Source organism: Culex pipiens, chromosome 3, assembly GCF_016801865.2.
Source record: "Culex pipiens pallens isolate TS chromosome 3, TS_CPP_V2, whole genome shotgun sequence".
In the NCBI taxonomy this organism is placed as follows: domain Eukaryota; kingdom Metazoa; phylum Arthropoda; class Insecta; order Diptera; family Culicidae; genus Culex; species Culex pipiens.
The window spans coordinates 41,428,780-41,452,601 of NC_068939.1; the positions used below are offsets into that span (position 1 = coordinate 41,428,780).

The window sequence follows — 23,822 nt, forward strand, 5'->3', positions numbered from 1 at the left end:
GAGTTTAATAAATACAAACACACGCAAGCGCAAGCTTAGAAGAAATCGCACAGGTATTGTCTCACGTTGAAGCCGACCATCTTGCCGATATGCACGATAAAGTCCATTCATACGGTGCACTGAAGTCGCGCGCTGCCGTCCATGATGGTTCCCTCGCCTGAGGCAAAGTTCAGGAACTTGAGATGAATCAGCGTTGAGATTTGCGCCAATAAGTTGCACGTCAGGCCGACCTTCTCGTCCAGAATGTCGTAAAAGATTGCCAACAGCCGGTCGATGGTGAACGCCTTCGGTCCCAGCTGGGTAGCCATCTTCTCCGACCGACTGGAGGCGCTTCTTCTGCTTGCCGTGATATTTCATAAACAGTCGTTTGTCCTCCTTGGTGGCGTTGTGACTCGCGAGGTACGCCGCAATCAGCAGGAACTTGGCGTAGAAGGGCAGTTCCAGATTTGCGCCAGCCGCTTCATCGTTTGCATCTGCTCGACGGATTCCGAAGAAGTCTGGCCGTCGACGGTGATGAGACGTAGCAACTCCTGGTTGACGTTCCCCATGCGCATGTAGATTGTCCCGAGGCCAAGTTTCATAGTTTTAGAAATACTCCGCCAAAGCCGGGTCACGTCGTCCGCGGCAATCGTCCCGTCCAGCACCGGTTCGCAGTACTTGTGGAAGCACTCGAGCGCAACCAGCTGCAGCTCCTTCAAGTCGCGACACACCTTGAAGAACACGTTCAGGAAGTTTTCTTAGAAATCGGGCGTCAGCATCTCCACAATCTTCAGACGCTTATCAATTTCCTCCTCCGAAAAGTTGGCATGCTTGTAGAACCTAAAAAGTACAACCAATCAGTATCACAAATTGCCCTAAAACATCCAAAATAACCCTTACTCAAACTCAATCCTTAATTGCTCCCGCACCGCCTCGAATCACCAGAATGTCCTTCTTGCTGTACTCGGCCACTACCGGCGCGAGCCCTGTCCTGACAAAGTACTTTTCAAACGGTAAATCCGACACACGAGCAGTACGTACACGTTCAGCCCGGTCACCTCCGGCAGTCGCAGCAACATTGGCAGCACGTTGTGGTCCATGTCGTGCACCCGTTCGGCGTTCTCCAGCACGACGATGTAGCTTCGCGAGGGCGACAGTCGCGCCAGCTGGGCCACAAAGTCCTTCATGGAGTCGACGCTGGCCAGCGAGGCGTACCCGTTGGCCGCGCACGGGACGTGACCGGTCAGCCGGTTCAGGATGGACTTCGGCGAATCCTCGTTCCTACGGCGTTCTTTCGCACGATGCCGTCCAATCCCGGGAATCTGGAATGACTCCTTAAAAAAAACTGAGTTATCTATTTTATGAAGACTTACCTCCATCAGTGAAAAATCGCCTTTAAAAACAACAAAAAACTGAACCGTACAAAACGACCTATATGCACAAATTTTATGATTTTTTATGCTGCCTTGTTGGTGTTATGCTCCCAAGTTTTTGGGTGGCGTATCTGTCAAATTCGAGAGAGTGCAGATAGGGTGAATTGAACTTCTCTCTTTTGCTTTGACAGCATTGAAACATTTCATGCTCTCTTCCAGCTGATGACTACACGTTGTGCGTGGATTGTACAAACATGAAAGTTGTAAAATATTTATGTTTTAGAATTTTATTAAAATACGACTTATACATATTTTCAAATAAACTTAATAAACATGTACATAGGTCATTTTGATGTGGGCGTATGTGCATCAGCATAAAAAAATATATTAATGTTCCATAGGTTGATTTGCTACGGTTCTATGTGCACGTTTAACTCGATTGCACATAGGACTCCCGTGTGGTAAAACGACCTATATTTATTTGGTGTAGAATTTATTAAGAATGCTTTTAGGTTGTTTTGTATTTTATCAATAATTTTAAAAATAAAAGGCTTTGAAGAAATTGGATAAGCGGTGAGTGTAGTTTCCAGCTTGCAGAATGTAATGCAATAAATAACTCAGTTTGTTTACTTTTGTCGCATAGGACCTTTTGAAAATTTACTCTAGAATTGATAACATGTATCTACCCAAGTAACCATCCAGCATTAATATAAATCATAAATTAGCAGTTCATCAGCATTCACCAGCTAGTTAGTCATAAAACAGCTAAGATCAAAACAAATCAGCTCTAAAACAATTGCTTTAGGCTTTGCTGAAATGCAGCTGAATTAATGCTGCTCCTAGCAACACTGCTGGATTTTTTTTCCCATTAACTGGCAACACAGTAGAGGTGTGAAAGAGAGAGAATGAAGCAAACGAAAATAAACACATTTCTTACTCGCTCATCCCTTCAACTAGAACAACCATCACAAACCTGCGGAGAAAATTTCCGCTGTCAGTTGGTGGCTGAGATTCACCGTGATTTCATGCTTTAGCAGGTGCTGTCGTTTTTTTCAGTCCTTATCGAAATTTTTCGTAAGAGCTGAATAAACAAAATGAGGACTAATGTTGCGATCAAGTTGCGATTATTATGAAAGAGAATCGCTTCTTTTGAAAAATGTAGGTTGGCCTAAAGGTTGTCATTTTTCGGGCCTCTTCGGTGCTTAAAGAATCTTCAGAATTCGCCGTGGGTACTGGGGTACTGGTCATAATGAACGAACCTGCCCCAGCAGAGTCTGACGGAGCATATATCACAGAGTTATTTTAGGTATCATGCAAAGTACAAGCATTGGTAGGTTTAAAAACAGCTGCGGTAAGCCAACTTCAAATTGGGCGAATGGATAAAGGCGCAGAAAATTCAACACATCGGCGGCAAACTCAAGCATCAAGGCATCACATCTCCAACATCTACCTTTCACGCAAAAAAAATCGGCTCTTCCCCACACGGACAGCTGAGTCGGTAACGTGGTAGTAAACAAACCAAAAATAGATCAGAAGAGGGGGAGGGGAAATAGAGAGAGCCACATTTTTGCTTCTCTCAATTTTTTTGACGTTTTGTGCAGGGTTGGATCAACAACAGTAGAGGCTAGCTGGAAATCAGAAATATAAAGTCCAAAACCGATCGCAAATCAGCTGTAAAAGCGCTTTTAGTGCAGATGTCTAAACTTGTTAGAAATAATCCGCAGCTGGTAAAGCGCTTGTAGTGCTGAACACTGACTTGTTTTAGTGCTGTTTGGTTACTTGGGTATTCACTATATGATTTATTTATATTTTTCTAATCCTCTATCATACTATTTTCCCATAAAATATACATTTAAATTGCATGAACTAACGATGCTTTAAAAAACAGCAATGGATCGATCTGGAGCATTTGTTTTAAAATTTTTGCTATTTTTTACAGCTTCCTGGAATTAATTTCAATTTAGCTGCTGATATGTAAATTTATTTGAATGTTCAAATTATTTTTTTTTTTCGTATTGCTTTCCTTTATATCCTCATTTCCTCTCACCATATATGATCAAATTACATAAACTAACGACACTTACTAAAACAGCAAGGGAACCATCAGGAGCATTTGTATTTTAAATGATTATTTATTTACATGTTCATATTATTCCTCATCCTATACCTTTCCTGTAACATACCATCTCCTCATACCATATATCATCAAATTGCTTAAATTAACGAATCTTTCTAAAACAGCATGGGAACCATCTGGAGCATTTAGATTTTAATTTACTGCTATTTTTTACAGCTTCCTGGAATCATCTTGATTATATTTAAATTTATTTTATTTACCATATTTATAATATTTATTATTATTATTATTATTACAAAACTATATGCTTATTAGATAATACACTACAGACTAACATTTACAATTACAAACATCCAAATCATGTAATACATTACGCATTCAACCATTTTCATCGGCCCGATGAAATTCCTCTAACCCCCATTCCAAACCTCCTAAAAATATTCCGTTCACTTTTAAAAGTCGCATGGGTTCCCTGCACTTTTGCCACTAGTGAACAACAAAAACATCCCCTCCCAAATCCCCACGGGACTGTATGGGCGTAGCCTTGGAGCACAGTGTGGAAATTTCCGTTCTTAGATATTTTTGGTTGTACCGGGCAGCAATCAAATTGTCTAAGAATATTGAATTGACCATTGTGGCACCCCCTACAGCGTGGTGCAGACCCGTAATGCTATGCTATGCTATGCTATGCTATGTGTTTTTCCCTTCATAATCAACATTTTTATAAAACTTATGCCAGATTCGGATGAGAAAAAGTATTTCCAACAATTTGGTGTACAACTTTCCAATATTTGTTTGATTTTTCTATGAGAAAACTGAGCATGAGCATGAGCATGAGCATGAGAGACCACCCATGGTTGTCCTTCTCCGTTGCTGAACAGAACCGTAATATCCTTTCAGCACTACTGATCATAGGCTTCGACTATCAAGTGGTATTTCCCTTATCAACAGCATGTATGAATGCGCTGAAAAGATAAAACACCATGATTGCCAAAACAAGATCAGTTGCGAATAGGTAACAGTCATTGGCCACCAACGGCGCCCGCCATGTCAGTTTGTAGATCTCGATTTTAAGGGACGGGAATGTTAGTTAGCGCAGGTTGCTACTAGGGCAGCTGATTTACTCTGTGCTTACACCCCACAAGCGCCAGGAACCTGAAAAATTTGTTAGTAGGATAGGGTGTTTGGTCAGGATTCATCATAGAAGATGATGATGCGACCCAAAATCATAGTGTTTGTTGAAAGGTATTATATTTTATTCTCAAGGCATGCAATCGGATGCTGCGGATGAGACATTTCCCGTTTATCGGTAGTTAAATTTTAAATAAAATGGTTTAATCTTAGACAGCCGGCTGTGGAAAGATAGAACCAAGATCATTTGTAATTAAAATTGAAGAATTAAGCAGTGTTACTTTTAAATTGAGATGTTTTTACGAGTTTTAAATGATTGATGTTTAGATAATTTAAACAAGTTTAAAGTTTACGAATCGAATGACGAATTACGATGTTTATCGAGCTGAAATAGTATGATAAAGTTTTGTTGTTGTTGCACTCCGACGCCGAACGCGAAAAATCCTGCGACTGCGAGGCATCGCAAAATATACGCATAAAATCACAATCTTCAGCTTGCAATTGAGTTATAATGAACATTAAACGACCGCCGGTATTATTTGTATTCAGTGAATGAAGTTTAAATTATCTAAAACGTTCATTCTTAGACAGCCGGCTGTGGAAAGATTGAACCTGAATGACTGTAAGTAGGTAAATAGCAAAACCGAGACAGACGGAATACTTTGCGATGATATTGTTAAACTAATCGTACGCGTTTTTCTCTGAAAATCACAGTTATCTTGCCCTGTAACCAAGTTATTAGTTAATACTATACACACTCATTCATTAACTCACACAACCAATCACACACAAAAACCAACTAGTTGTAATTACTGTTCAAGTGTCATAATTTTTTGCCAAGTGTTACGTTACATAAAAATAAGGCGACATGGGTAATAATGCAAAAAAAAGCTTGAACTCCATTTTTATCATTTGCTTTTTAAATCTTTTCTTATATGAAAAGCAAATTCTGAAAATAAATTGAATTCCATTCACACTTCACACACATACAAGTATATTCCAATTGGAATTCGCTCACCCGGTTGCTTTGCACACTGAAAGCACACTTTTACATCGCTTTCCTACGGCCAAATCTGTCGCAGCGGTCATCGTCAGACCAACACTACCGCATCTCGTTGTTCACGCCAACACACTTCTGCTTCTCCTTCTGCTCCACAGCAACACACACAGAACTTGCATGCAACTGATCGTCTCACTTCTTTCTTCAAAGAAAAAATCACCGCCGACCGCAGGAAAAGTCAACGCGCAACCCTTTCAACCTCTTTCAACCAAACCGCACTCAACTCACACCAATCAATGAAAGCAAAACAAAAACGAGAAAGCTTTTCTTCCTCCTCTCTCACCAGCGAAAGCTCTCGCTCTTTTGATTTGACATTAACTACAGGAACAACGGAAACTGAAACGAACTGAAAGCTCACATGAAAAAAACGTAAACAAAGCTAAAATTCATTGAAACAAAATTCGATTAAAATGCGTCTAAAACACTTGAATTCACATTAACTCCAATTAATCACAAAGCCACACAACTTATTCGACCGATTAAACACTAACTCGACACGGGCCGGCTCAATTCCACCTCAAAATCAATGATTTTCTAACGGAGCAAACACACGACGCAAGTGACCTCAACCAAACAGTAGAGGCCTCCCTGTTTGATTTTTCTATGAGAAAACTGTACATTTAGAAAAAGATAGTAATTTGGACTATTTGGCAAGAAAGTCTGTCAAAAATCAATAAAAATTGTTTAATATACGTTAACACATCTGTTATCAACTACATAACTGTTCATTTCATTGATATATACGGGGAAACTCATTTTTTCGTGTTCCAAAACATGTTTTTTGAAGAAAAAGTTCACACATTTTTGAGCGGCCAAAAATTGATGTTCATTATTTTAAAGCAAAAACTTTTTCTCGTCTTTTGCAACCAGTTTCATTGAGACTGATGCAGGGAATCATGAGAAATAAGCAATTTTGTTCTTCAATTCAGCAGAAAGGAATACGATTTTTGGCAAGTAACCTCATTTTGGCGCCACCTACATTTGAAATACAGTCGCGCTGCAAAACCTCAATAAGACCCTTGTAAGGCAAGTTGGTCTAAATCCATTCTAAAGCCCAAAACCAAGGGTGGCCCATTCTGCCCCCATGGTCCATTCTACTCCCCCTGCCCATAGTAACAGGCCTACTATTGATTGCTTACAATCCATCCAATAAAACAATTTTTGCAATACCTTTATTTTGCCGTCAAGTGAATGTTGTTGTTTATTTATTTAAGGTGACACCATAGTGAATGAACCTTAAATAAATGAATAGAAAATTAATTGCACTTTGCGATTAGTAGCATGTGCTTTGAAGCCTATTGCTACCAACAAACAACTTTTGATAACTATTGTTGTACCTTTTATCAGCATATCGTCGCCGTCGTGCTAACTTGTCGTACGTGCATTTTGGGCCAAATTGAGTTAAGAACGCTATTTTGTGCAGCTCACAATGCCTCACATTTTGACCTTCACAGATCCCCAAAATTCGATTTCAATCCTGAGATATTCAACGAAATCCGAAAAAAAAACTCCGTGCATTTTTGTCACTTTACATATGAAAGTAGTTTCAATCTTGTCGTGCTATCTTGTCACTCCCTGAAAATTGATGTAAGTGCGACAACTGGCCAAAGAGATTTCAGGTCAGAACGCGTTTGACGCACGTACAAGTTAGACAGCCGTAAACATTTGTAATTATAACTCGGGACTCCAGCAACCAACTTCAACCAAACTTCGGGACAATGCACAGAATGGTCAGCCAAACAAAACGTGTTTGTTATTGTTTACATTGCGTGCTTTCGTTTTTGTTTATTCAAGGTCAAACATTAAAACGCGTTTTTCTCGGAACGTCGAAATGGCGGGTGCGACAAGATAGCACGACGACGTCGATATGCAAAGGCTTAGTTATGCAATTAACTCAATTAATTGAATGATTTCAGCGAATATTAAACGAGACCCTAGTAGGATTCCATCGACAGTTTGTAACCGTTAGTGGAGCAGTTAGGATCGTAGCTTAACTATGCACACGTGGGCGGTGTTCCTGTTGGCTTTGGCAGCCATTTTTAGATCCGTTTATTCCGGATCACCCCGGATCATTGGCGGATCGGATGCGGCACCCGGCCAATTTCCCTACCAAGCCATGCTGATCATCCAGATGGGCAAGGAACGGTCCCTGTGCGGCGGAAGTTTGTTGTGTGACGAATGGGTCCTAACCGCTGGCCACTGCGTCGAAGATGCTCAATCGATTCTGGTCACCCTGGGAGCGGTCGAATTCCGGGAACCAGCTGGCGGAGACGGTCGAGTGGTGCAGAATTCCACGGAGTTTATCCGTCACGAAGATTACGACCCGGGCACCGCTTCGAACGACGTGGCGTTGGTGAAGCTTCCCCAGAAGGTCGAGTTCAACGATCGCATTCAACCGGTGGCACTTCCGACCGGCCACGACGACTACAACCGCCGGATGGCGATCGCAAGTGGCTGGGGCAAGACCAAGGACCGGGGTGGAATCGCGGACCGCCTGCAGTACGTGTCCCTGAAGGTCATATCCAACAACGAGTGTTCGCTGCTGTACCCGGGAACGGTCCAACCGACGACCCTGTGCACCCACAACGAGGAACGCAAGTCCACGTGCAACGGCGATTCCGGAGGGCCACTGGTGCTCGAGGATGACCACACGCTGATTGGGGCGACCAGCTTTGGGCACATTATTGGTTGCGAGAAGCGGCTGCCGGTGGCGTTTGCACGCATTACCGAGTACGTGGACTGGATCCGTAACAAGACCGGAATGCCGGAGCCACAGTAGGGCGTAACTTACAATCGATTTATAAATAAAAAATAATTAAAGCGATTTTTAGGACCTTTCGAAAATATTTAATTTATTTTTATCTTGAAGCTTGAACTTGAATCATATTTATAAATTTTGCGTGGTAAAATTACTCTTCCTGTTCCAAAAATTGTATCAGCATCATGAAATATGTATATATTTTGTTCATAATCTGAAAATTAAAAAAAAACCGTAGAAAAGAGTGCAAATACTTCCTAGTGTTCAGAATTACCGAAACGAAGGTCTCCAGATTAAGCGGTGCAAACCCTCCAACGGTCATCTCAACAAAGCTCTGGCTTTTATGAAGCATTTGCAAAATACACTTTTGCTCAGATTTTCTCAACAGATACCAGCGAAGGTTGTACGCTGCTTCGGTTATCTGTTCGTTCTGAAAATGAATTTGAGTGTTCAATTTAGCGTTGCTTCAACTGGGAGTAGGAAAATTCACCTTTACAGTCAGCACTGTTCCAAGCAGACAAAGTTGTAGTAACTGAACAAACGACGCAAGCACTAGCATATATCCAGGAATAAATTGTATCATGTACACCAGAAATAGAGCCACTACGACGCCAGAGATGGACGTAAAGACTTGAACAAAGCAAATTACGATGTATCTTTCGTCAAGATCAGACTCATATCTGCAAAAAGCATGTAATTAGTTTTGAAAGTGGAAAAATTCAATTCCAATCTCACTCTATTATGTGCTGGTGTTGTCCACAAATAGATTTTACTTTATCCCGAATGAACTCTTCATTTCCATCCCCCGAATCTAACATCCGGTCCAAGTCGATCATATCGCTGGTGAACACATCAACGAACCCAACCAGGCTGCCCACCATTAGGGTGATCACGATATCAGAAGCCGATATTCCCGCACAACCGACGATAATCAAAACGACATGATAAAGGTTGGTAATTATGTAACCGGTAGTGGAATCTGCATCAACGAAAGGAATTCTTAGGGCAAGTGCAAGCACTCTTTCCTGATACATAAAGTGCATCAGTACTGGATAAGCCAGATAAGATAAACCTCCGCAAGTGTACAACAAGGTCATCAGCTTGGATAACACATGAATCCTCTCTATCAAAAGAAGCAATTTTGCGTTATTTTCCTCATGGTTTTGATGTTTCAAATGCAGCTGCCGAATGCGATCGTACGTTTCCAGGTAAAAATGACGATGTCTGTATCCATAGTAAAGCTTAAATGCACTCTATTAAATCAAAAAGAAAAAGAAGTAATTTGTCAAAGCATTAACGGTGACCTATCCGTACCTGCAGGCAGATACTCAAGGGTATCGACACTTCGCAAATCTTATACATGTCCGGGTAGTAAAATGCCGTACTATACAGAGAAAGGCTTAAAACGGTCACGCAGAAAAATACCGCCGAACCGGTTCTCCAGTTGAATTTGTAGTTTTCGATCATGAAATCTAACCCGACAAAGTCCACCAGCCGTCGCACGAACAGTAGATTGTACTCGAACATTTCCCATGATTTGGTGAACTTGGGTATTGTCGGCAGTCTGTGCATCCTGAAGGTATGCAGTTTTTAACAAGGTCTTTACTGCTGGCAAGGACACGAAGAAATGTTTGCTTTGCGAGAGATAATGAGTTAATTATAGTTCCTCTAGATGTTAAATAAATAGTCAGGGGTTATTAAGTAATTTTCAAAGTGGTAGACTAATAAACTCATTAAATACCGGTATCGTATGTATAGTGAAACAAACTCTCCCTCTTGATACCAAACAATCCAGGACCATACTTCGTCAGTAGACGCCAGATGAGAAGCTAAACTGATGATTGATCATTAAATGACTAAATGGTCTGGGATACGCCCTAAGCAAACTTTGCGACCAACGGCTGCTGTTGAGACCCGTTCGAAGCTTGTCAGCTTGGATATGATAGTATGGTAGGGTTTCTGATCTGGTATCAATGTTTTATTACGTACGAGAATTTTAAGGTGACACTTTATATCATAACGCATTTCTACTCCTGTTCCAAGTAGAGATATGAAAATCTCCGTTGATCAATGATTTCCGGCCACGACGTAAATGATTTTTGGACTCGACCTTAACCGATTTGTACCAAACTAAAGGAGAACGTTCATCTAGCGATAGTTAACATAAATCTCAAAATTTGGTGCCGATTGGGTCGTCCCTCAAATTTTCTTAAAACTTTTTTTTCTATTACTCATAACTTCGCAGCCATTAGAGCAATATATTGTTCGCCTTCTTCACTGAGGAACCCTCTACAACCCTACACCACATCTAGACGGGCTTCGATTAAAAAATTCTCCAAAAATCAATTTTCAACCAATTTTCGATCTCCAAAAGGTATTGGAAAGAAGAACTCTTGAACTTTGAACTTTTTTGGAGTCGACTTTGGCTGTGTTTTTCACTAACATTTTCTATATTTTGTGTAAAAATAGGTAGGGTAGGGTAGTCATCAATGAGACTCTTTTGGTTTTCAACTTTCAACGATTTTTCTAATTTTTTCATCAGCATGTTTTAATTAGCTTTTTGTTGCATTTTCTTTCTTTAATGTGTTCTAACATTGACCAAAATATGAGATCGATCCGACACTTACAGCCAGAGTTATACAACTGTCTCATTGTAGACGCACTTGGCAGGAACAATGAGACACTCTACGAAAATCAATACTTTTCTAGTAAAACATCATGTTTTTGTATTGTTCCATTGCAGGTGACTTGCCTTAAACATTTTAGAGCAATTTTGCCAACATGAAACTTTAATTAACAAATGTTATACTAAAAAGTATTTAAATTTTGTAAAATCCATATATATATACCAAATAACTTTGTATTTTTGGTTAAATGTAGTTAAAACCCTATAAATATGCAAAAAATCTCTTTAAATTCATGTTTTGAAAGATTTCCATAGATTTTGAAAAGTTTAATGAAGAAAAATCGAAGTGTCTCATTGTTACCCATGGGCTGAAATGAGTGGGGAACAATGAGACAGCCCTGGATTCTGGGTATTTTCTAAATTTTGGCCAAACCTGATGAAAGGACATTGTAGCCCAACTCAATCCCTATGGAACGTCGAAAGAAATTTGAAGAAATATAAGTTTAGGTGTAAATGGCAGCCTACGAGCGAAAAAGTATTTTTTGTCCATAATTCACTTTTACACCCCAGAATCAAACATTTATGAATAACTTTTCAAGGGAGCGTCCATAACCAAAGCCACTATTATTGTAGACGTGTATCCAGTAGACATACCGTTGCCCCAAATTATGTGCCTGATTGGTTGAAACTACGACTTGTGAGAGCAATTTTATCATTGTTCCCCGTGTCTCATTGATGACTACTCTACCCTATGCAGTAATTTTTGTAGTGTTCCAGACTATGGCTCTGCGTATTTTCTACAATTTAAATGATAATGGTTTCGGTCTAAAGTAAAAAACACATGCAAAAAATATAATCTAAAAGTGGCTGTAAAAACATGAAAAAACTTAATAGACAATTGATAACGATATCCAAATACTATCAGAAACAAACCTAAACTAAGCAAGATAAATGCAAACATCAATACTAAAAATGAAACAAGAAAACATAAAACAAGAGAAGTTAAGTTTTTCGTAGAACAAAAGTTGATCAAAATGACCTACTGAACCCGGGAAAAAAAGAAATTTTCAAAAAAAAAGAATGTGATAAGCCTCCAAGATATACCTTTACGTATACATATCGACTCAGAATCAAATTCTAAGTAAATGTCTGTGCTTGTGGATGGACGCAGAATTTTTTTCTCACTAAATTTTCTCGGAACTGGATCAACCGATTTTGTCCCGATCTATTTTTTTAGATCCGTCTTGAGGTTCTCTAAGTCAATTTTTGAATATCATTTGATCATTTGGTGCATTACTTTGAAAGTTATGCTAAAAAAACTGTTTTGGTCGATACAAAAAGGGTCAAATGTATAGTGTCTTTACTAAGGCTACCAACTGTAAGGATTTTTTGTAACTTGCATAATTTTCCGGGTTTTCCTCAGTTCAAACTTGATTGTCAATAATTGTTCTGTAAAATTCCTTACAAAACATATTTATCAAATAAAAGATCCAAAGGCTTTCTAAATCTTGTGTAAACCTTGTGTTGTGCTTGTATTTATAGGATCTTTCTAATAAAAACACTAGAAATGTTTTCGTGAAAACACTGACAACGATATTGTCCGTAAAAGCAAACTTAACATTTCATAAACTTTTAAACGTTTAACAAACATATTTTTAATTCCCAAATTCCAAATTTATCTAAATAATTCCTTGCCATTTTTTGTTATACCATGGTGTCATATCGGTAAAGTATACGGATTTTTGCTCAGCAAGAATTGGTAGCCTTAGTCTTTGCTAATTAGGCGTTAGCTAAAGATTCATACTGTGTGGTTGCAAGGCTTTTCTGAGGAAGGCAGCAACCACCTTCTGGTGGATTAAGTAACGTTTTTAAGATTGCATTTTATATCTAGGAAATTGTCCAAGGAATTCGATAAAAATACAGTTTTAACTCTCGAATGGCCCCGAATATATTTTTTTAGACTTTTAATTTTAAAATGGGGTATTGACCCATTTTCCATTTTGTTCAGCAAAAAATCCTAAAAATGTGGCGTCTTCGGAAAAGTTGTTCAAAGTTTAAAGAAGGTTCTACATCTGAGAATTGATAAAGATTGGATGGATATTGCGCCCTCCACAGGTAAAAAACTGAAACAGTTGCTTTTCTTAATATATTTTGCCGATTTTTTCCATACAAACTTCAAGCGATTAGAGGGAGGGTCAGAATGAGCTCAAATTTGGAAATCAGTTTAGTGATGGGTAGCCCCGAGAAAGCCCGGATTTTGACCTCCCTACTGGACACTAAATTTTATCAACACTGATTATCGCAATACTTTATCGTTCCGTTTTAAGCATGTTTGCAACAAAGCAATTCTTGTGTAGTATGTTCATTCTTCTTGTTCTATAAATTGTATCAGCATCATAAAATATGAATAGATTCGATTCATAATCTGGAAGAAAATTAATATAAATAATCCAAACCTACGTTGCACTTAAAATTACCGCAACAAAGGTCTCCAGATTAAGCGGTGCAAACCCTCCAACGGACATCTCGACAAAGTGTTGGCTTTTATGTAGCATTTGCAAAATACACTTTTGCTCAGATCTTTCCAAAAGGTACCAGCGAAGGTTGTACGTTGCTTCGGTTATCTGTTCATTCTGTAATTGAATTTATTAAGGTTTTATTTTCGTTCGACATTTGGAAGCTTTTTTTGTTGTACCTTTACCGTCAATATTGTTCCGAGTACGCAAAGCTGAAAAAGTTGAATAAAACCTGCCAGCACTAGCACGTATCCCGGAATAAATTGTATCGTATATACGAGGAAAAGTGCAATGACGAGAGCAGCGACTGATGTAAAAATCTGGACAAAGCAAATAACGATATATCTTTCGTCAAGATCGGATTCATATCTAGAAGAAAAGAATAGAATAATGTGCGGGCAGTGATGAAGACTTCGACAAACACCTACTCAATTAAGTGTTGATGTTGAAGACAAATCGACCTGACTTTTTCGCGAACACACTTTTCATTCCTTTCGCTCGAATCCAACATCTGGTCCAATTCGTGCATTTCGTTGGTGAACACATCAACAAATCCAATTAGGCTGCCTACCATTAGGGTGATCACAATATCAGCTGCCGATATTCCCGTGATTCCAATGATTATCAACGTTAAATGAAACAGACTGGTAATTGAGTAACCAACAGTCGAATCCGGATCAACGAAAGGAATTCTGAGGGCAAGAGCAAGAACCCACTCCTGATAATAGAAATGCATAAATATTGGATAAAAGAGATAGGACAAGCCTCCACAAAAGTAAACAATGGTCATAAGTTTAGATAACACATGAATCCGTTCTATCAACAGAAGCAATTTTTCGTGGTTCCGTTCGTGGTTTTGATGCTTCAAATGCAGCTGCCGAATGCGATCGTATGTCTCCAGGTAGAAATGCCGATGGTTGTATCCATAGTATAGTTTAACGGCGTTCTATTAGGCACAACTCGTTAACATTTTTAAAACAATAGTAATTTCCTCATGACATACCTGTAACGTAATAGTTAAAGGAACCGCAACTTCGCAAACCCTGTACATGTCCGGATAGTAATAAACAATATTGTATAACGAAAGACTCGTAACCGTTACACAAAAAAACACTGCCGATCCGGTCCTCCAGTTGAACTTGTAGTTTTCAATCATGAAATCCAACCCGACAAAATCCACCAGCCTGCGCACAAAGAGCAAATTGTACTCAAACATTTCCCAGGACTTGGTAAACTTGGGAATGGTCGGTAGCCTGTGCATCCTGACGATTTGCGGTCTTTACTGCTGCAAAGGTTCAAATGGTTCCAGGTTGAGTTTATTTTTAGTTTTATCCTGTTGTTAATAATGAGATAATTATAGTGTAATCAGAAATTTATAACATAATTAAGTTACTCCAACCACAAAAAACTGCTTAGAAGGAGGGGATCTAATTATCTCATTTAAAAACCAGTATCGAACTACGGTAGCAAAACAAACACTTGCTGAACACTTCTTCGAACAGAGCATAACCCTTCACGATGCATCGACTTTCGATGGCGCTCTAGCTTAGCAGCTCTCGCGAAATGTTTGAGTACAATTTGGTTTTCATTCGGCGATTGGCGGATTTCGTCGGGTTCGACTTTTCGACTTAGAACTAAAAATTCAACTGGAGAACCGGAACCGCTGTGAATGGTTGTGCGACCATCGGGTCATTAACTTTTCGGCGTTTTACGTTCCGGACATTTACAAAATTTGCGAAGTTTCGATTGCATCCAGCCTTGCAGTGCAGGTATGAATTTCTAGCATGTGAAAGTAATTTTAATCTACCAGGGTACGTTATCCATTAGTGGACCCCTTTTCGATAGTGGACCCTCTGAAGGGTTTTTGATGAAAAGTTCAATAACATTCCGGGAATTCCCGGAATGGACGCACTAGTTTCAGGAAAATTAAGAAGTTTGTTTTAGATTTACATACATTGAGTATTTGTCGGTTTTGAATAGTTGGTGTAAAAAAAAAAACTCAGCAAAAAATCTATGAAAAAAAAAGAAAATTTCGAAAATGTTTAATTTTTTAACATTGAAAATTTGACCATTAGGTAGTTGCTGAGATAACTGTCATTAGAAAATGGGGAGTTCTTTAGGTGAGACTTAAAAAAAACTTCAATTGCTGACTTCCAAACCCGTGTAATACAAATCAAAGCGACCAGCCCTACTGCGTAGTGTTGAACGCAGATAGAGAGGAAGGATGCGTGGACATACCGTACCAAACGCTTCGAGTAATGATTTTATTTATGTTTGCGAGGCTGAATACAGCAATTTAGGGGAATCGAATTCAAAATCTTAAAACAAACTTGCTGAGTAAATAGTCCCGGTTCTTGAAGATGTAGGGAGTCGAAGTCAACAAATCTTCGACTCTAAAGCCCTGGTTTTGTAAGAACTTAAACAGTGCAGTGAGCTGTGTGAAGACAAACAAAAAATAAACAACTTGATGAAAACTAGTCCATACGTGAATCGTTAACCAAAGTCGCACAAAACAGCACAATTTATGCTCCATTCATCATACGATATCAACCAAAGCGAACCGGAAATAATTGCAAATTGTCAACTAATCATACTTTTACCAACCGACGCCCTTCGACAACCCCCTCCCGAGGTTCACATTGATAAGGAATCCACAGGGCTTCACTTGTTTCGTTTTTTTTACTTATGCTAAATTTCACAATTAACACAATTTGGTCGCCAATATTAAGGTGCGAACCAAGCCCGAGCAATCGACAGTTCGTTAGCGTTAGCGGAACGGTTTGGAGCCAATTTTCTCACCATGACCCACAATTACTGGAGGTTCCTGGTGGTCGCGGTCCTGATGTTAGCGATACCCGCTCCCGTTCGATCCCACCCGTCCGAGTCACCCCGGATCGTCGCCGGGAAGGACGCCGAGCTGGGCCAGTTCCCGTACCAGGCCATGTTGCGCATTCAGATGGAGAAGGGTCGAGCCCTGTGCGGCGGAAGTCTGATCTCCGAGGAGTGGGTCCTGACGGCCGGACACTGCGTGGAGGGGGCCAGCTCGTTCGAGGTGCACTTGGGGGCGGTCGAGTTTAAGGAGCCGGAGGGGGGCGACGGACGGACGGTGCTCAACTCGACGGAGTTTATCCGGCACGAGGAGTACCGGCGGGAGTCGGTTTCGAACGACATTGCGGTGATAAAGCTGCCGCAGCGGGTGCCGTTTAGCGACCGGATTCGGCCGGTGGCACTGCCGACGGGACACGACGACTACAACCGGCGGATGGCGATCGCTAGTGGGTGGGGCAAAACGAAGGACCGGGGTGGAGCGGCTCAGCGGTTGCAGTACGCGCCACTTAAGGTTAGTGTTGAACCTCTTTAAGTTTAAAGTCACCTTTGAGCAATTCTGTGCCAAACTCGGAAATGGATTTATATTTTTTTATTTGGCTCAAACTTTGTGGGGGCCTTTCCTATCACCAAAGAAGCCATTTTGTGTCATTGGTTCACCCTAGAGCGTCCAATTTCCCGTCCCGGGAAAAAAATTCCCGCGGGATTTCCCGGGATTTCAATTCAATTTACTGTTCTTATTGAACTTCGTCAGACCGTCTAAAAATTTCATGTCAAGGTTTATTCCAGATGATATTATTTTCTGAACCATCCACAACTGGGAATAGAGTTTGGTTATTTGTTGGACAACAAAAATTACGAAAGTTCTTTCAACCGAAGTCATTTATTAGGCTGAATCATTAAAAAATCATTCAAAAACTACTTTTTATTATATCAAGGGTACCCAAAAAATGCAAACATCAAAAATTCGCTCCTAATATTTGAAAACTTTGAATTGTGATTGCATAAAAATGGTATGTCAAGTGAAAAAAAAATTCTGATGTAAATTTCATGCTTATCAATTTATTGATGGACTGAAACCAGTCAGATTTGTCCTGGAAAAAAGTATTTACCGGGATGAAATTTTTTCTGCATTTTTTTCCCGGTATTTCCCGGAAAAATTCCTTGAAAATTTCCCGTTTCCCGGGAAATCGGACGCTCTAGTTCACCCATACATGTCTCCATAAAATTTTAGCAGCTGTTCAAACAAAAATGGTGAAAATCTGTCTCTTTTCAAGGAATTTTTTGATTGATTTGATGTCTTCGGCAAAAATATAGGTATTGATGAAGACTACTCAGAAAGAAATAGTACACGAAAAAAATTGTTTATTTTTGCCTTCCTCACGTTACTGAGGAAAGGCTATAAAATCACTCAAAAAATTAACTTCTCAATTAGACCTCCTAGACCCACCTTCATGTATACCTATCGACTCAGAATCAAATTCTGAGCAAATGTCTGTGTGTGTGGTGGTATGTTGATCAAAAAATTGTCACTCGATTATCTCGACATTGGCTGAACCGATTTTGTCCGTTTTGGCGTCATTCGATCCGTGTAGGGGTCCCATAAGGCTGGTACAAATATTTTTAAAAGTTTTTGTCACCCCCCCCCTTCAAAATTGGCCCGAAAAATCAGGGGGCAAAAAAAATATTTTTACAATAAACTTCAAAATTTCAATGAAAATTCAAGTGCAACCAGCTTAAAACAAATTAAAATACATTCTTCTGCGTTTAAAATCATTTTTAGCATGTTTGGGTTTATTAAAAAATCATAATTTTTTTTTGAAAATTTTCGATGCAAAATCTTTTTTTTTTTCGATACAATTTTTATTTTTGTCAGATCTAGGATTTTTTGAAAACTAGAGATTGCAAAACAACTGAACTAGTGTAAAATGCATTTTAAAACACTTTTTTCATTTAAATTTGAAGACTATGGCTTGTTATTTAAATTTTTATATTTTTTTATTTTTTTGCCCCCCCCCCTTGACCTCGGCCAGGGCCGAGGGACAAAAACTTTTTTAAATATTTGCATCGGCCTAAGTCGCTATTAAAAATTATGCACTTTAGTTAAGAGCGAGTTTTTCTCCAATGTGTAACAGGACGTATCGAGGTGCTCCGATTTGGATGAAACTTTGTTTGTTTATCTATACATGAGATGAACTCATGCCGACTATGAGCCCTCTACGACAAAGGAAAGTGGGGTAAAACGGGCTTTGAAGTTTGAGGTCGAAAAAACATAAAAAATCATAAAATTGCTTGCATTTCCGTAAAACTTCATCAATTCCAACTCTCGTAGATGCATTTGAAAGGACTTTTGAAGCACTTCAAAATGTGCTATAGACATCCAGAATTGGTTTGACTTTTTCTCTTAGCTTTTGAAAATTACTGTCAAAAATGGATTTTTTTAAAACCTTAATATCTTTTTCCAACAGCCTCTAACACCCATACTCCTATAGGTCAAAAGATAGGTAATTTCATGGACTATTAGCCTATGGTATTAACTTTTTAGCCAATCGCAGTTTTTCTCATGGTTTTTTGATTTTTCTATAACAAACATTTTACAACGTTAGTTTTGCCCTGTAGGCCGCCATAGCGGCATTTTTTGGTCTAAATTTTGTCATATTCGAAATCCTCGGACAATTTCACGTAAATTAGAAGTATTAGAGTTGTAAATTTGATTGGAAAAATTGCCATTTTGAATGAATTAAAATATTTTTTAACAAAACAGGTTTTCGTCTACTTGATACAGCATTTGACGTATGGATCATAGGGTAAATAAAATCTATTTCTTTTTTCAACAATGTTTTTTTTTAGTTATTTTTAAAATCAAAATTACAATTCAAATACTTCTAACTTACGTGAAATTGTCCGAAGATTCCGAATATGACAAAATTGAGACCAAAAAGTGCCGCTATGGAAGCCTACAGGGCAAAAACTAACGTTGTAAATTGTTTGTTCTAGAAAAATTGAAAAACTATGAGAAAAACTGCGATTGGCCAAAAAGTTAATTCCATAGGCTTATAGTGCATGAAATTACATATCTTTTGATCTATAGGAGTATGGGTGTTAGAGGCTGTTGGAAAAAGATATTAAGGTTAAAAAAATCCATTTTTGACAGTAATTTGCAAAAGCTAAGAGAAAAAGTCAAACCAATCCTGGATGTCTATGGCACATTTTGAAGTGCTTCAAAAGACCTTTCGAATGCATCTTAGAGAGTTGGAATTGATGAAGTTTTACGGAAATGCGAGCAATTTTAAGATTTTTTATGTTTTTTTGACCTCAAACTTCAAAGCCCGTTTTACCCCACTTTCCTCCTACTTTCCATAGACAAACAAACGCTGAAAGTTTCATCCAAATCGGAGCACCTCGATACGACCTTTAGAACAAACCGAGCAATATTTACAAATACTGCCTCTTAAGTACTTCAAAAGTTATGCTAAAAAAACGATTTAAACAAAAGTCCGGAAGATTGTAAAAAGGGTGGTTTTTGTAAGAAAACCCGTCATACTATACATTTTCAGAAAGGTATTTACAAGACCTTTCCAATGCGTCAAAGACATTGAAGATCTGACAAATCTATCAAAAGTTATAAGCACTTAAGTGTTATTTACGCACTTTTTCGAGGCCGGATCTCAGATATTTTGATGAAAATGCTTTCCGGATCTCTCATGCACCCTATCGTTGGATAGGTATTCAAAAGACCTTTCCAACGCGTCCAAAACATTGAAGATCTGACAACCCTATCAAAAGTTATAAGCACTTCAGGGTAAGTTATGCACTTTTTGGAGGCCGGATCTCAGATATTTTGATGGAAACGTTGTCCGGATTTCTCATGCGACCTATCGTAGGTTGCGTATTAAAAAGACCTTTCTAATGCGTCCAAAACATTGAAGATCTGACAACCCTATCAAAAGTTATAAGCACTTAAGTGTTATTTACGCACTTTTTGCATTTTGGGTAGCACCCTTTAAATGTGAGGAAGGCGCCAACCACCTAAGGGTGGATTAAGTAACGTTTTAAATTAACTTTAAAATTATATTAAAAAAAATTATTTCCCAAAATCCGTACTTTGAATCATTGAAATTTTTTCATATGTTTTTTTTATACACACCGTCTTTGCAGACTGCATACTAATATTAAACGGGACAAACATTGAACATTTTAGGGGACAAAACCCCGCATCTTTAAGGGTGCACAGGGATTGTAAAATTATTCAAACATGGTTGTAAATTACTTTATGGACAGTACTTTAAGGGATGAAAAAAAAATCGATAGTACTTGTAGTTTTGATGATATTAAAATGTCTGTAACAAAAATCTGGGTGCAAAAGCTCTGGATGATGTGCACCGTTAAATCCATTCAGAATTATGGATCAAAATTTTTCCGACTAGTTTTTATGTATTTATGTATAACATTGATATTTTAAACAAAATTGTAGGAAATTTTCTGAACCTTTCGAAAAAAATATTTTCAGGAATGGACAATCTGGACACTGTCTTTAAAAAATGAAAAAACCGTAATATTTTGGACCAAATTTAACTTTGAATGGCTATATTTTGAAAACGGTGCACTTAATAAAAAAAAAACTGTAAAATACTTTTCGATTGCAAATTCGATTTTACATAAAAAAAGAGGTCAACAAATTCTAAGTACAAGATTTTTTTTTCTATTTTTTACAAAAATCCCTTCTTAAAAAAATGATTCGTCGCCAAAATTTTTAATTAAAAATCACATTTTTTCCGTGTACTTTTTTCTGAATAGTCCTCATCAATATCTACAACTTTGGGCATGGGTATGGGTATGGGTGAACCTATGACATAAAATGGCTTCTTTGGTGATAGTGAAGGCCCCCACAAAGTTTGAGCCAATTTAAAAAAGACAAAAAATAAAAATGGTCGAAATCGACCAATTTCGTAGAGAATTTCCCCTTAACGAAATCTTTCGGCAAAAAAATTTTTGATGTGCTTTAAATTAAATTAAAAAGAGTATATTGGAACTAACTTTTCTTGAAATTTCAAATATTTTTTGAACTGTTTTATGTTTTTATTAACTTTGACTTGGCTGAGTAAAAAATCATAAAAATAAAAACATAATCTTTTAGGAAATTGCACAAACAAATCACTAGTTGAAACTTGAAATAGGTTTAAGAATTGGCATGCAAACGGTGCACATCTGAAATATGCAAAGCATGCCCTTTAGAACCGCAGAATGTTGAATTATCCAGCCAGGCATAATATCTGCAGCAACATGAGAAAAGGGCTGATGAGCATTTTGACAGTTTGAACTGTTTTGCTAATTGTTAGGCTAATTTCAACTTTTTCATAAAACTAAAAGTGTTGAACAATAACTGGCCTCTCCAGCTATCTTCCAACACTGTGGGGTTTGTTAAATAGTAACCTGTTGTCTCGGAATTTGCAAAATAGTTCCAGCTGTAAAAATGCTTATGCGCCCTTTTCGCCCCCAGATATGACAATCGATAAAAACAAATCCGAGTTGCATTTTCAATCAAAGAAAGCATCTTTGGGTGTCAAAACATAGCCCTGCTAAAAATTTCAGCAAAACCGATGCAGATTCAGAGATTTTGTAGAGCAACATGACGGTAAAAATTACTATTTTTGAGCAGAAAAAGTTCCAATTTGTTAAAAAAAATCACCAAATTTGCCGAAATTTTCATCAAAGCAAAATGCACTCATTTTTTTATTGATTTTCATACATGGTCAATTTGGCTCAAATTTGGGCCATCGGTCTATTTATGCATGAAGAATCGACCACCAAAAGTGGAGAAAAATTCGTAAAACTTTCAGTAAAACGGATTTTTTAAATATCTTGTATTCTTGAATTTCTTAAATAATTTTAGTTCTTGAACTTAAGAAACATCTTAAATTCTTGAATCTGCAAAAAACATTTTTTGATGTTTGAAAATACTAGGCCAATAACATTTTATGTTCTTTGTAACAAGATTTGTTATTCATCGTTATGATTTTTTTGTTATTGGGTTGTTATTGCAATAACAAACTAATAACATTTTTAGTTATTTTTCGAACAATTTTGTTATTATTTTTTGTTATTTTAACAACTAATTCGATAATCCCAATAACAGTTGGAGTTATTCTTCCATAACAAAACATGTTATTCCCAAGTTGTTTTTGCTTTCAATCAATATCAGACCAATAACAAATTTTGTTATGATAACATAAACTGTTATTCAACTCTTATGCTAAAATGGATTTTTCAAGAAGAATCCATAACACTTTCTGTTATTTTAAACAGTATTTGTTATTGAAACGGCATGAATTTTGTTATTACCGTCTGCCCGGGTTATTGTTGGATATGTCATTTGGTTGGAGTCATTTTTAGTTTTTCTTAAACTATAAGATTGTTTAAATTTCTTATTTTTTAAATTTTTATTAATCGTCAAATATTTCACAGGTCATCTCCAACACCGAATGCATGCTGCTGTACGGCCCGGGAACGATTCAACCCTCGACGATTTGCACCCGGGGCGAGAACCGTCAGTCCACGTGCAACGGCGACTCCGGCGGTCCGCTCGTGCTCGAGGACGATCGCACCCTGATCGGGGTGGTCAGCTTCGGCAGCGCCATTGGCTGCGAGCGACGCCTCCCGGTGGCGTTTGCCCGCGTGACGGAGTTCACCGAGTGGATTCGGAACAAAACCGGAGTGGCGGCGGGATCGGGCGAAGGAACGACGACCGAGTCGCAATAATGGGACACATTTCTCATTACTCTCTACCGTGCGCAAATTGGCTAGTTACGTTAGAGTTTTTTTTTTCTAATTTTAATTAGCATTTTTATTCTGTTTTCGACTTTTAGAGCGACTTTTTCTTTAAAAGTATATAATATATATAATCATCTTAAAGGCTATACACAGTATCTTTCTCAACCTAATTGTATTTACACCCCTTGGAGGAAGAAAAAAAGAACATAAAGAGCGAACGATTTATCCAATGATTTGCCTTGTTTTATTTGTAATGTGAAATTTGTTAATCTAAAACCTCTTAGCGATTCTCTTTCTTCTTCTTTTTTTTATTAAAGCGTTATTTTTTCTTCACTCGGAAATAATTAAATTTTTACTCTTTTCGTATAAGTCTAACGGTTCAGATTACTTCAAAAAACCGAATAAAACACCCCCGTTTCACTTCAACAAACTTGAACAATTTAGACAGTGTGTAAATCCGAGGTAGTTGCATTCTAATTTTGTGTTCAACCCGAAACAGAAAGGAAAGGAAATCTGGCGCTCTTTTCGCTCGCTTGGAACGAAATCATACAAGGGCAAGTGGGGATTGCTTTTGCTTGTTTTTTCTTCTATTGTATAATTTTATTAACGGATTTCGTTACCTGTAAACAATAATAGGAGAAGCGCGCGTGTTGTTGCGGTTCTGGATCGGAACAAGTGTGGCATTATCGCATTATCAGTTTGTTT

General features: G+C 38.3%; 4 protein-coding genes and 1 pseudogene across 4 annotated transcripts; 2 read left to right on the forward strand and 3 right to left on the reverse strand.

Annotated features, from left to right (window-relative positions):
* Window positions 1-35: 35 nt before the first annotated feature.
* LOC120412417 (origin recognition complex subunit 5-like) lies at window positions 36-1,358 on the reverse strand (annotated as a pseudogene).
* Window positions 1,359-7,511: 6,153 nt separating this feature from the next.
* Window positions 7,512-8,445, forward strand: LOC120412413 (collagenase-like). The gene has a single exon (XM_039572876.2). The coding sequence runs from the start codon at window positions 7,617-7,619 to the stop codon at window positions 8,397-8,399; it is 783 nt and encodes a 260-aa protein (XP_039428810.1). The 5' UTR covers window positions 7,512-7,616; the 3' UTR covers window positions 8,400-8,445.
* Window positions 8,446-8,458: 13 nt separating this feature from the next.
* LOC120412378 (odorant receptor 67d-like) lies at window positions 8,459-10,022 on the reverse strand. The gene is made up of 5 exons (XM_039572804.2): window positions 9,693-10,022; window positions 9,114-9,631; window positions 8,869-9,058; window positions 8,653-8,808; window positions 8,459-8,592 (listed from the first exon to the last, which is right to left on the reverse strand). Exons 1-5 carry the CDS (start codon window positions 9,948-9,950, stop codon window positions 8,530-8,532), a joined length of 1,185 nt encoding a protein of 394 aa, XP_039428738.1. The 5' UTR covers window positions 9,951-10,022; the 3' UTR covers window positions 8,459-8,529.
* Window positions 10,023-13,036: 3,014 nt separating this feature from the next.
* Window positions 13,037-14,809, reverse strand: LOC120412371 (putative odorant receptor 83c). The gene is made up of 5 exons (XM_039572792.2): window positions 14,524-14,809; window positions 13,949-14,466; window positions 13,700-13,889; window positions 13,482-13,637; window positions 13,037-13,429 (listed from the first exon to the last, which is right to left on the reverse strand). The coding sequence occupies exons 1-5, from the start codon at window positions 14,779-14,781 to the stop codon at window positions 13,367-13,369; spliced, it is 1,185 nt and encodes a 394-aa protein (XP_039428726.1). The 5' UTR covers window positions 14,782-14,809; the 3' UTR covers window positions 13,037-13,366.
* Window positions 14,810-15,795: 986 nt separating this feature from the next.
* On the forward strand, window positions 15,796-23,540 carry LOC120412432 (collagenase-like). The gene is made up of 2 exons (XM_039572891.2): window positions 15,796-16,860; window positions 22,812-23,540. Exons 1-2 carry the CDS (start codon window positions 16,321-16,323, stop codon window positions 23,103-23,105), a joined length of 834 nt encoding a protein of 277 aa, XP_039428825.1. The 5' UTR covers window positions 15,796-16,320; the 3' UTR covers window positions 23,106-23,540.
* Window positions 23,541-23,822: the final 282 nt, after the last annotated feature.

Coding starts and splice junctions, on each gene's coding strand:
- LOC120412413 (XM_039572876.2), top strand. CDS start 7,617: ATGCACACGTGGGCGGTGTTCCTGTTGGCTTTGGCAGCCATTTTTAGA.
- LOC120412378 (XM_039572804.2), bottom strand. CDS start 9,950: ATGCACAGACTGCCGACAATACCCAAGTTCACCAAATCATGGGAAATG. Junction 9,059..9,113: donor CAACACCAGCACATAATAGA/GTGAGATTGGAA, acceptor TGCTTTTTGCAG/ATATGAGTCTGATCTTGACG. Junction 8,593..8,652: donor ATCTGGAGACCTTCGTTTCG/GTAATTCTGAAC, acceptor TTTAATTTTCAG/ATTATGAACAAAATATATAC.
- LOC120412371 (XM_039572792.2), bottom strand. CDS start 14,781: ATGCACAGGCTACCGACCATTCCCAAGTTTACCAAGTCCTGGGAAATG. Junction 13,638..13,699: donor GAACAATATTGACGGTAAAG/GTACAACAAAAA, acceptor ATTCAATTACAG/AATGAACAGATAACCGAAGC. Junction 13,430..13,481: donor ATCTGGAGACCTTTGTTGCG/GTAATTTTAAGT, acceptor ATTTTCTTCCAG/ATTATGAATCGAATCTATTC.
- LOC120412432 (XM_039572891.2), top strand. CDS start 16,321: ATGACCCACAATTACTGGAGGTTCCTGGTGGTCGCGGTCCTGATGTTA. Junction 16,861..22,811: donor TGCAGTACGCGCCACTTAAG/GTTAGTGTTGAA, acceptor AATATTTCACAG/GTCATCTCCAACACCGAATG.